This window comes from Saimiri boliviensis, chromosome 5 (assembly GCF_048565385.1).
Source record: "Saimiri boliviensis isolate mSaiBol1 chromosome 5, mSaiBol1.pri, whole genome shotgun sequence".
Lineage (NCBI taxonomy): Eukaryota > Metazoa > Chordata > Mammalia > Primates > Cebidae > Saimiri > Saimiri boliviensis.
The window spans coordinates 61,574,478-61,586,486 of NC_133453.1; the positions used below are offsets into that span (position 1 = coordinate 61,574,478).

The window sequence follows — 12,009 nt, forward strand, 5'->3', positions numbered from 1 at the left end:
CCCCTTTAAGAAGGCTTTACCTGAACATTACGCATGTCAGCCAAACATTCCTGGAAAAGGAAAATACCAATTCCTCCTGCAAATCAGATCACCAACAACTTCTCCCTAATTCTTACTGCACAGATGTGCATTCAACTGTCTTCAAGAACCAGACTTTTACACTCCACTACAGGTTGAAATTTTGTGTAACTGAAAGGATAATCCACACCCCCTAGCTAACAGGGGATGTGCTGTGGGAGGAAGGAACCATCATCCTCTGATGCATACGTATGTCAGGACCTCTTTTTTTAATTTTTTTTTCCTTTGAACTTCCTAACATATTTGGTGAGAGAAAGAGGGAAGAAGAGGGCACCTTCTCTCTGAGGATTTAGAGGAGGTTTGGAAGAGACGGAAAGAACCAAAATATCTGGCCTGAGTGGCAGGTTGAGGGCAGTTGAGACAGGGCGTCCTTCTGATGCAGCATTGTCCTGGCAGGGAGTTATTTCTCTTAAAAGGTGGTTTGCTGCATCCATTCCCCTTACTGGGAAAGGAAGTGAGCATGAAGCTTTCCCCCCAAATTCAGCTAAACTAAGCATGTTAATACATGTTATTTAAAGCATTTGGTATCTGGAGTTATCAAAGAAACCCTACCACATCTTTTTTAGGGAACCTGGCTACACTGGGCTGGGAGATGTCAACAGCTTATTTATCAATATATCAGGCTCAAAAATTCTGGCTATTCTAGATCTGAGACCCAGAAGTGACCAATAAGCCATTAAGAAAATGAAGTGCTGTGGTTCAATACCTTGCTGGAATCCTGTCCAGGTAACTTTATAATAATGAGGATTGAGGACTGTTTATAAAGGAATGGTATTTATGTGGCAGAATGTCACAAGGTAGAGAAAGGAAATTCTTTTTTCTTTTTTTTTTTTCAGATGGAGTCTCACTCTGTTGCCTAGGCTGGAGTGCAGTGGTGTGATCTCGGCTCACTGCAACCTCCACCTCCCGGATTCAAGTGATTCTCCTGTGTCAGCCTCCTGAGTAGCTGGAATTGCAGACATGCACCCCAGCGCCTGACTAATTTTTGTATTTTTAGTAGAGACAGGGTTTCACCATGTTGGCAAGGCTGGTCTCAAACTCCTGACCTTGTGATCTGCCCACCCCAGCCTCCCAAAGTGCTGGGATTACAGGCGTGAGCCACTGGGCCTGGCAAGAAAATAAATTCTTTGTTATTCTTTATATATATATATATACTTTAAGTTCTGGGGTACACGTGCGGGTCATGCAGGATTGTTACATAGGTATACACATGCCATGGTGGTTTGCTAAATCCATCCCCCTATCACCTATATTAGGTATTTCTCCTAATGTTATCCCTCCCCAATCCTCCCACCCCCTGCTATCCTAAATTCTCACCCTAATTGTGGTAATGCTAAATCTACAAAGAGCATTCAGCCTACTGAGGGAAACAGAATCCATGGAGAAGTTGCTGGAGATTAGGATGTCATGGGAAGAGACTGTGAGTGGAAAAAAATAGGGAGATTTGGGAGTTTTTGGAATTTAATGACAGTCTTCTGATATGAGGAACTAGAACAGCATTAAGAAAAATAAGTGTGGGTGTTTGGTAATGATGTTGAGGATCATGAAAAAGGGTATTATCTGCATTCAGGTGTTCTCAACACTCTAAGGACTCACATGGTGTGGAAGAAGAGTCTCTTCCTTGAGCGGGTAAGAAGTGGGGTCGTGTGAGTGGGCGGGGAGCTTGAAAACCTAGTGGAAACCTAGAGAGTCCAGGAAGGACCCAGACTTGTCCCTGAGATAAATTATTATCTCTCTACTAAATGTTGGAGTCAGATGCTGAGAAGAAAAATGTAAGTTACATATTTATATTTTGAACATAATGGAAACTTAAATTGGCTATTAAAACAGTAAAAGTGGTTTTGTATATTACCCATAGGGAAAGAGACTTGAATGTCCCATTCAAATTGCAATCAGATGGTTCCCTAGGAAATTGAGAAGTAATTTTCATAAACTTCTGACTGAAAATGTTTATATATTGGTATCTTTTTTTGTTAAAAAGAGGTATATGGAATGAGTCATTTTAATTGAGGACTTCATGAAATGAAATTGAGAGTACAAATTGGGATGCATTAATCTAACCCTAATCGAGTATCTGTTCAGCCTGGGGACTTATTTACTCAGCTTTTTATTCATCAATTTGGATATTATGAGATTTAAAAATCTAAGTGGTAACTGGTTTCTCCGTCAGAGATGGTTGGAATGGGAGCTGCCTACAGCTCTCCATGTTTATATCTGAGAACCCTCAACACTGAATTTGGCCTTTCTGCCCTGTGCAGGAAAGAAATTGAAGGCTTTATTGAAGTCCTGTGACAGGAAGGAAGCCTGATCCTAGAATACTCTGGTAGTAAGAACTGAAGGTTGGAATGCGGACATTAGGAGATGCTCTTAACACCTCTCCATGAAGAAGTCAAAAACAAAATGAGTTAGACAATGGAGTTGCTGGCAGTGAAACTTAGCAATGCTACCATACATGAAAGTATACATAGCAGGTCTAAGATAGATACTATGCTTATAGGACTCATTGAGCCAGTAGGAAACATCTCCTGCTGTCACTATTCTGCACTATGTATACAGGGATTCTTTGGGGGTAGTGACTGCATTGGGATCCTTAGTGTTGTTCCATGGGGAAGAGCCAGTATTTCTCTTTTTCCAGTCTCCCATTCTGTTGGGTCTGGCTGCTGTTGTGAGTTGGCTATTCTGAGTGCCAGTGTTAAGAGTCATCAAGAATAAATTTCTGAAACATTGCTGGCTGTTGCTGCGTTTTGGTATGGAGACAAAGCTATAGATCCTGGAGAACCCAGTTTCCCTAGTTATTCCTGAATACATTATTAAATGTTGCCAGTAGCTTTTCTTACTGCATGCCACTAAGTTTTTCTCATAACTTATATAGTCACAGCTACCCTGGGAGGTGAGTATTAATGATTTCTTCTTTTAAAACCTTTTTCTCTTCTACTCTCCCACTTTTAAAAATATAAACCCATTCTATTCAAATAGGTACTAATCTCAGTTTCACTGTATGTATCCGCAATTGAAAACATGAACACAGAAGAGACAGAATCACTTCTCTGCATGCCATCTTAGATGTACATTGCTTAAGGAAACAGTGTTTTCACAAAATGATGGACTGTTCCTTTCCTTATTGAGGTGTTGTTCTCTAATAACTATGTGGATTTCTTATTTTTATAAATGGAAAATTGCCCTTAATAATATTTAACTGATTATAACATGAATCTATTGTCAGAATCTGTTACCACATCAGTGTCACGGGCTTTATGCATCTGCATTTGAGTACATGCAGAAGATATACACGGACCATGAAAACTCGTTCAGTAATTTGTTTGTTCAAATGTTTACAAAACTGTGAGCTTCAGAGTCACTTCCCTAATAAATTCCAAGTCACTGGTTCATTTCATAATCAAAAGCAATTTTGTTTCTCAGTCTAGCTAAACACCCAGATATAAGGCAAGAGCCAATTACTAATCATAAAGTAGAAAGCCACCAAACCTCACACCAGCATCCATTCTCCCGCAATGCAGCCAAAACTTTTTCATGTATTTTCAGCAGTTCTAGTCTTAAAATACATTCCACCCTTAGTGACAGCAAGACTATTGTTAATTAAGGAAATATTTCTAATAGCCAAGAAACTAACATCTATGAGTGCTGTGAACTCAGTAATATAGATTTTAAGAAGTTCATAGGATCTCCTGATTAAACAAATATGATAACTGACTTCTATCCAGCAAGGAGTTCTTGTGTTTTGATACTCTATTTTATATTCTGTATGGACAAGTCTTTCACTATCCATTTGCCTTATCTACCTCAATATGTTCTTACTCTCCTTATATCCATTCTATTTTCTCTTAGGAAAAAAAAAAAAGTCTAGATATGGGTTAAATACCATTAAACTGTCTTTTTTTCTGGTCACTTCCACACTACAGTTTCTAATTTTCACATCAATATTCTTTTCAGAAAACAATTTTCCCTTGCTAAGTTTAACTTGGGTAGCCATTTAGAGATGACAGCAAAATTCACCTTTTCTTACCCTCTCATTTCTTTATTCTCACATCCTTTTCAAATAGTCACACTGCTACAAAAAAAAGCACAATTTATGTCTGTAGTAACATGACTTTTCTTAGAAAAAGAGAAATCAGTTAGCAAAAGTTCCAATATGAGTATGGTAAAAAAACAAAAAACAAAAAAAACCGGTATCATTTAAGGAAAGCTCACATCATGGGGCACTGTACTCAATTTTGCAAATTTGACTTAAATTATGTCTTCACGGATAGTAAAAGAACTAGATTACATAATAGTTCTCCATTGTAAAAAGGAATACCCGTGTTCGACTCCTGCCATGCAAAGACAGCCAGAGAACATGCGAAAGCTATGCTGCCATGAGTGGGCTACAGGTGGCGCCATCACACACCAGTGGCACCATCAGGACAGGGGGTCACCCTTGTACACAGGTTCTCATTCTTATTAAACTTCCACTTGAGATTGAAATCCACTCACTGTTGTAGCCACTGCTGCCGCTAGCCTCTGCCGGCGCCGAGTTGTGCTGAACTGGCCTTTCGCAGGTGGCCCTTCCTGACAGTGAATGGGAGAAGAGAAGGGGGGAGAAAATAAAGGAGGGGGGAGGAAAGGATGGAAGACGGGAGGATGAAAAATGATCAGACAAGGAGAGGGAGAGTTTTTAACTGAAGTCGACTTTTCTTAAATCAGCATCGAAAAGAGGTCACAGGGGCATTCACACTATGAGAAATGCTCATCATTCTCATTGCAGAGTATGCAAACACCTGAATTCTATTTGCTGACTATGACCCACACTCCTAATGAGATGGAATTATAAACTGCTGGACAGCCTGTGATTTTAAGGTCAAATAAATATACATACTGTTTTATTCATATGATATTATGTTATATGAAGTCAAAAGGTATTCATATAAATGGTAGCAAGGAAAAAGTAAGTTCAGGAAAAACTGATTAAATAATGTGAGAAGGCTAAAATGAACAGGCTGTAATGAGAGCCTCCTAATGGCCAGACAGAATTTTTTTTTTTTTTTTTTTTTTTAATTTGGTACTGGAAGAAAAAAAGTAAGGGGAAGCATATGAAGATTCTTCAACTTTCTACTTAATCTCCTATTATACAGCTCACTAGCTGGGACTCCACATCAGTAATAGTGTTGGGATTTTCAAGTCGAAGAATTTTCCAAGGAAGATGCCAGACCCCATAAGATCAGAAAAGAAAACTTAAGTTCCTCAGTGGGTGAGGAAAATGCCTGTAAAAATCAACCATGAAAACCCGAAAGCATAGTTTTCCTTCCTTTTCCTTTTTCTTTCTTTCTTTTCTTTTTCTTTTTTTTTTTTATTTTGACACGGAGTCTCGCTCTGTCACCCAGGGTAGAGTGGAAGCTTGCATAATCTCAGCTCACTGCAACCTCGGCCTCCCGGGTTCAAATGATTCTACTGCCTCGGCCTCCTGAGTAGCTGGGATTACAGGTGCCTGCCACCATGCCTGGCTCATTTTTGTATTTTTAGTAGAGACAGGGTTTCACCATGTTGCTCAGGTTGTCTTGATCTCTTGACCTCGTGATCCACCCACCTTGGTTTCTCAAAGTGCTGGGAGTACAGGCGTGAGCCACCATGCCCAGGATAGTTCTCATTTAGTAATCTGCACCTATGCATAAACCAGTAGAAGAATCCTACCACTTTCTTTCATTTTGTTTTCTTCCTCTTGGTGGATGGGATTAAGGGATCATGATATTTCCTTCTAATCATTCAACTTTGCCTTCATCTGACAGACTCTGATTCCTCAAGGTTGTGAGCAATAATTTTTTTTTCTTTTTTGAGATAGGGTATCACTCTGTTGCCCAGGCTGGAGTACTGTGGCACAATCATGGTCACTGCAGCCTTGAACTCCTGGCCTCAAGTGACCTTCCCTCCTTGGCTTCCCAAAGTGCTGGGATTACAGGTATGAGCCACCCTGCCTGGCCATGAGCAATAATTTTATTTCCAAATAATTAAGATTTACTTTCTTAGAATCTCCTAACAGCCCAAACTGAAGAAACAGTAGGACTGCTTTAGTCTTTTTGGGATGTCAGAAAAATATTTTAAATTTTTCCATCTCTAAATCTTTAAAAAATTTCCAAAATTACAATCTTATTTGTTTTCCATCTTTACAAATCTTCTGCAAACATACACGTATATGTTTGTCATAAACACACATACATACATAATCTGTTTTCCAAAGAAAAATTTACTAGACAAAATCATTTCTACTTAAGGTGGTAAGAGGAGGCAGAACTAATTTTTGCCTTTCAGTGTAATTTGAGCATCTGTGAGATGCAGGACAGCTACACATGAGCAACATCAGATCATCTGTCTGCTACTATATACTTTCTACTATTCCTCATTCCCTTCAATGTCCAGGGATCTAGTATTTAATTCATATTATCAGCAACGCAGGAAATCTAACAGCTCTTTCTTTCAAAATCATTTCCTTCTTGCCTTCCTCTTACTTCATTTAAAACACAGCTAAACTGTTACTGCATAATGGTACTGAGATTTTTATTCAAACCAGAAAGTTTGAGGTTTAGGAGGCAAGAAGAATCCTTTTTTTAAAAGGTAATCTCCACAGAACCTTCTAGGACAAATGTTGACTTCATGAGTTACACCATATGGAATTCTGAGGCCAACTCCCCAGCAGCTTCCAGTAGAAACATGGCCATACCAGTCTAGAACTCAACCTTCCCATTTAAATCAATAGCACAATCTAACTGACACAAGAATAAACAATCAAACACCCAGTATAACATGTTTTTCATTTTTACTTTCTTGTGATCAATTTTTAAAAAATGATTTCTTTCATATTTTTTTTTTCAAAATGACAACTACTATAGAATACTGAATACAAAGTTCAGTGACACAACGATAACAACAACAGCAGCAACAATCACCACAACCACCACCACTGGCGGGTCTGGGCACCTTCACAATGGCTATTGTACTTAGTGACAAAGAAGAGAGGGGACAGAAAATGAACTCTCACCACTTGACCCTCTCACATTGGCTGCAACTTGGCTGCATCATCAGCGAAAGTGGTTTGAGTGGTGAGATGAGCAACGACTCAAAACAAATACCTGGCATCATTACATATAATTCTCATGATCAAAACATTGAAAACAGAAGGGGAAAAAGCTGGGTATGAGGTAGGAGAAAGCGGTGGGTATCTTTAATTTACTAGAGTAAAATTAAATGCAATGCCTCCGTCTAGGCAAAATACTGATGAGTAAAGATTTTCATGTTGTCATAGTCATTCTAGATGAACTTAGGATTCCTCAGCCAAGTGTGAATTTTGAAGGATCCTGGAGGAACTTCCCACTAATAGAAAATGAGTATCCTGAGGCTCCTGGAAGACTTGTTGGTTTGGGAAAGCAGAAAGGGTCCAGGGATAGGACCAAATACTGTAGCATTCTCCTTAAGATACCTTTTGTTTAGTCCAGGTGGAAGTGGAGTTTTTTGGGGAATGATTAACAGCTTACTGCCATCCCTAAGTCTATTTGTTTCTTCTTGGAATTGGAACTAAATCTCCCACTTCGAAAAGGCAAAGTTGTCTTTGAGTGTGTCTGAGGGAAGAGATGATTTCAATTTCCTTCAAAAACAACTAAACTGGAATTACAAAGGCCATTTTATTACTCTTTAACAAAATCACAAACAAGGCAAAATGTCATAAATAACAACTGATTTGGTCAGTTGCTTCCAATGCTGGTTGATTTCCCTCATTGTATAAACATTGACAGGTGTGCGACAAATGGGGAAAAAATCCAAATAATAAAGTGACATATTGGTGTTCAGCAATAAAAAAAAAAAAAAAGAATTTAAAAACAAACGAATCACCCAAAGATGGCGGGAGAATGAATGAATATTTTCTAGCTTTTTGGACATTTTCTTCTGATGACTCAAAAAAACCTTCATAACTTCTCTGCATATTTAAAACCACAGACTGAGGCTAGGTGGCATAGCCCCAGTTGCATTCTGTGTCCTTGGGGAAAAAAATTCAGTGATCTGGGGACTCTAGTGGTGCTAGATGCAGCAAGGTAGCTGGGACATTGCACTACAAATCACTGAGAACCCACCTGTCCAAGACAACAGCTGTGAACAAGAATGTGGTCAACAGCATACACTACAGACACAAGGTTAAAACAGTATCTATTCACAAATATATGTGTTCTTGTGACATAGGCCTTCTTCAATTGTTTTATTTAGAGGAATTATTCTTTTTTTTTTTTCTTTTGAGATAGAGTTTTGCTCTTGTCGCCCAAGCTGGAGTGCAGTGGCGCAATCGGAGCTCACTGCAACCTCCACCTCCCGGGTTCAAGCGATTCTCCTGCCTCAGCCTCCTGAATAGCTGGGATTACAGGGGACTGCCACCATGCCCGGCTAATTTTTGTATTTTTAGTAGAGACAGGGTTTTGCCATGTTGGCCAGGCTGGTCTTGAACTCCTGACCTCAGGTGATCTGCCCGCCTTGGCTTCCCAAAGTGCTAGGATTACAGGCGTGAGCCACCATGCCCGGCCAAATGATTCTTTTACTTATAAAAATAATTATTTTTCTTGGCTTTGATTCATAGACACCATGCTTAAAACAAACAAACCTGGACACTGACAAGTTCAAAACAAATAAAACTGTCAAAAGCAATTTTAAGTAACATTCTTGTAAAATCACTTGGCACATCTGTCCCTACAGTATTAATTTTATGAACAGAAGGGAAAACACGCAGAAACGTACTGAACAAAGGAACACAAAAAGTTGTGTTCATTGAATGTGGATATTCTAAATAAAAAAGCATGGGTATTAGTGCTTATGGAAATTTATTTTCAAATACATCAGATTAGCAAGCAAAGCAACAGTTTGTTATTTACACAATCAGAATCATAATACAAAGAATGTTATTAATAACATCAAAGTTAGAGAAGAATTGTTTTGTTAATTATTCAGAAGGGACTGAAGAATTTTGAAAAGTAGTCTTTCTACCTTTGTATTAGAATATAAATTTATTTGTAGTATGATTTTAAAAGGCCAAATCATAAAGTCTAATCTTGACTGTGCAGGACAAGGGCCATTTATAATATGCAGCTAGGATGAGAATAATAGAGATTCTAGTTTAAAGATCTGAAAGTAATATGGTTTATGGCATAATTTATCATATTTTGAATCACCTGCAACACAATAATATAAAAATATCTTACTTTTAAAACTTTACTCATTTTAAATGTGTATTTTATTTCAAATAAATTTCAAGTAAATTTATTATAAGCTATTAAGAACTTAGCTCAGGTTTTAAAGTTATTGCTGAAAGCAAAATAATATCTATTTTTGTAGGATCACAGAATTTTAGAGTTGAAAGGGAATCGAAAGCTTATTAAATAAATTCTATCACTTTGCCCAGGAGCAAATGGAAGCTCAGGAAATTTAATAGAAATGTACAAAATTATACTGCTAGAAAATCACAGTGATTAGAATAGAATCCGAGTTTGTTGATTTCTAATCTATTGAACCACCTACCCTTTTTCTTGATAGAAAAACATTTGGACAAAGAGCACATATAAAGAACTCTTTCAAAATCCAGTATTTTTAAATGAATGTTCATTAAAACCCACTAGATTTTTAGTTTAGATTTTAAGGTAACTTTTTGTTAAAATATATTTTAATGGTTCAAAGGCTATAATTGAGAATAAAAATTTTGAACCCATATTGTATAATTTTAACCTTTCTTTTAAATCTTTCTCACTTATCCCAGAGTAATAAAAATATAGAAATTTCCCAATATTTTAGGTAATGTAACAGTTTGAAAAGTGCTGGCTTTAAAGCAGTTCAGCTGTTCTTTCAATCTAACTCCCATAAACTGATATATAAAGATGAGTACTTTAAAAGTATATAAAAACATGAATGAAAGAAAAGTAAAATCTGTACCTGCAGTTGTATTTTTGTATCTTTGCTGACACTTTTTGTTCTCCATCGTCTTGTGACCCGCTTGTCTTTCTTTGAAATATCTACACAGTTAGCCTACATTACACAAATAGTTAAAAGCAACAAAGTATTATTAAGTTCACACAGATGATACAGGTATAGTAAAGAGCACAGCAAGTCAGTGTTAGAGCCTAGAAGCAAACCAGCCAGGAGAGAAAGGCATATCAGATGCACAGTGGGCATTAAAAGCAGAGATAAGAACTTAATTATAAAATATATTTTTCTGATACACAAAATGAATACAGGATTAGAAATCTCTAGCTTTGTTTTCCATATGAAAAGACAGTAATAATTCTGAGAGTATCTAAAGCATATCTTCAAAGCTACCATTTCTAATGAAACACAAACACGGAAGAATAATTCAGATACTGAATGTATTTCTTCCAGTTAGTGTGTATTTAAATGTAAAGCATTTTGAAATAATGATCTTAACACATTGACATTGAGATTCAAAAACATTAAAAATAACTCCAGAATACAAATGAATGTCTGTATTGAAGTTATTTATCTTTAAATGTTATCTTATGTATTCATAGAATACCCCAATAAACATTATAAATTAATATCCTAAGTCTTTTTACCAGCAGCAGGAATACGTTTACCTGCATGTCAGTAAAGTTAGGTGCTGACTGAGTTCTCTGAAGTATTTCCAAATTTTGCAGGAGTTTGCTAAGTTCCACAAGGTTTGACTGGCAATGCGCAAGATCTAATAAGAAATCAGAAATAAAAATATGTTAGAATTGGGTAGGAGGCAGTGGTGATGGTAACAAATGAGTCAATGCAAATTATGACAAGTGTGAGTAGGAAGATCCAGGTTTATATGATGAAGATACAGGCAGGTGAAACAAAACAGACCCTTCTCTGGTGTAGAACCGAAAACCATTGATTATATTTCAAAGCACACGCTTACAAATTAAGTGCTATTAGTGTAGAAACCGTGAAACTCTCAGTCACATTGTATGTGATCCCTTTTCTGCTCTGATAGCCTTTGCCACATGGGAAGCAAACTCAGGTGAACTTCAGCAGGCCTGTGGTTTCACTGTTAGGAGCCTGTCTACCTGCTCCTCTAAAATGCATTAGAAGGTGGTACCTGGAATTTGGGTAGAGTTAAAATCAAGTTCAGAAAAATAGGATGGAATACAAAATCAGTTAAACATATTTTCTGTAATTTAGCTCACTAGCAATGTTGAAATGAATGACTGTAAAATTTCTTAGAGAGCCGGGCGCGGTGGCTCAAGCCTGTAATCCCAGCACTTTGGGAGGCCGAGGCGGGTGGATCACGAGGTCAAGAGATCAAGACCATCCTGGTCAACATGGTGAAACCCCGTCTCTACTAAAGGTGCAAAAAATTAGCTGGGCATGGTGGCGCGTGCCTGTAATCCCAGCTACTCCGGAGGCTGAGGCAGGAGAATTGCCTGAACCCAGGAGGCGGAGGTTGCGGTGAGCCGAGATTGCGCCATTGCACTCCAGCCTGTGTAACAAGAGCGAAACTCCGTCTCAAAAAAAAAAAAAAAAAAAAAAATTTCTTAGAGACGTTATTTTAACCAAATCAGATTTTCAAAGTGCATTCGCTGGTCCAGCAACATCATCATCACCTGAACATCAACTCATTCTGTCTGAATTAATATTTAGAATGCAGAAATGACTTTTAGTTTTCTTTTAAATTTTTTTGGTGAATGTAGAACAAGAGAATATTTAAAGATGTATATAATAAAATATCACTCTTTAAAAAAACTGATCTTTAATACATGAAATTAAACATAATCAAGAATACTAGACTGGGCCGGTAGCTCATGCCTGGAATCCCAGCACTTTGGGAGGCTGAGGCAAGTGGATCATTTGAAGTCAGGAGTTCAAGACCAGTCTGGCCAACATGGTGAAACCCTGCCTCTACAAAAATACAAAAATTAGCCAGGCGTGATG

At 37.7% G+C, this 12,009-nt stretch overlaps 1 protein-coding gene across 13 annotated transcripts in view; it reads right to left on the reverse strand.

The window, feature by feature from the left end:
- OSBPL6 (oxysterol binding protein like 6) overlaps positions 1-12,009 on the reverse strand; it is a 205,715-nt gene that overhangs the window by 42,510 nt on the left and 151,196 nt on the right. For 6 of the 13 annotated variants that reach the window (XM_074399417.1, XM_039470018.2, XM_074399415.1 and 3 more), the window contains 3 exons: positions 10,689-10,792; positions 10,030-10,122; positions 4,570-4,644 (listed from right to left, as the gene is read on the reverse strand). In XM_074399417.1, the coding sequence (XP_074255518.1) occupies positions 4,570-4,644; positions 10,030-10,122; positions 10,689-10,792 (272 nt within the window). The remainder of the gene's footprint in view (positions 1-4,569; positions 4,645-10,029; positions 10,123-10,688; positions 10,793-12,009) is intronic. The other 7 variants (XM_074399420.1, XM_074399419.1, XM_074399418.1 and 4 more) reach the window with 3 other exon arrangements.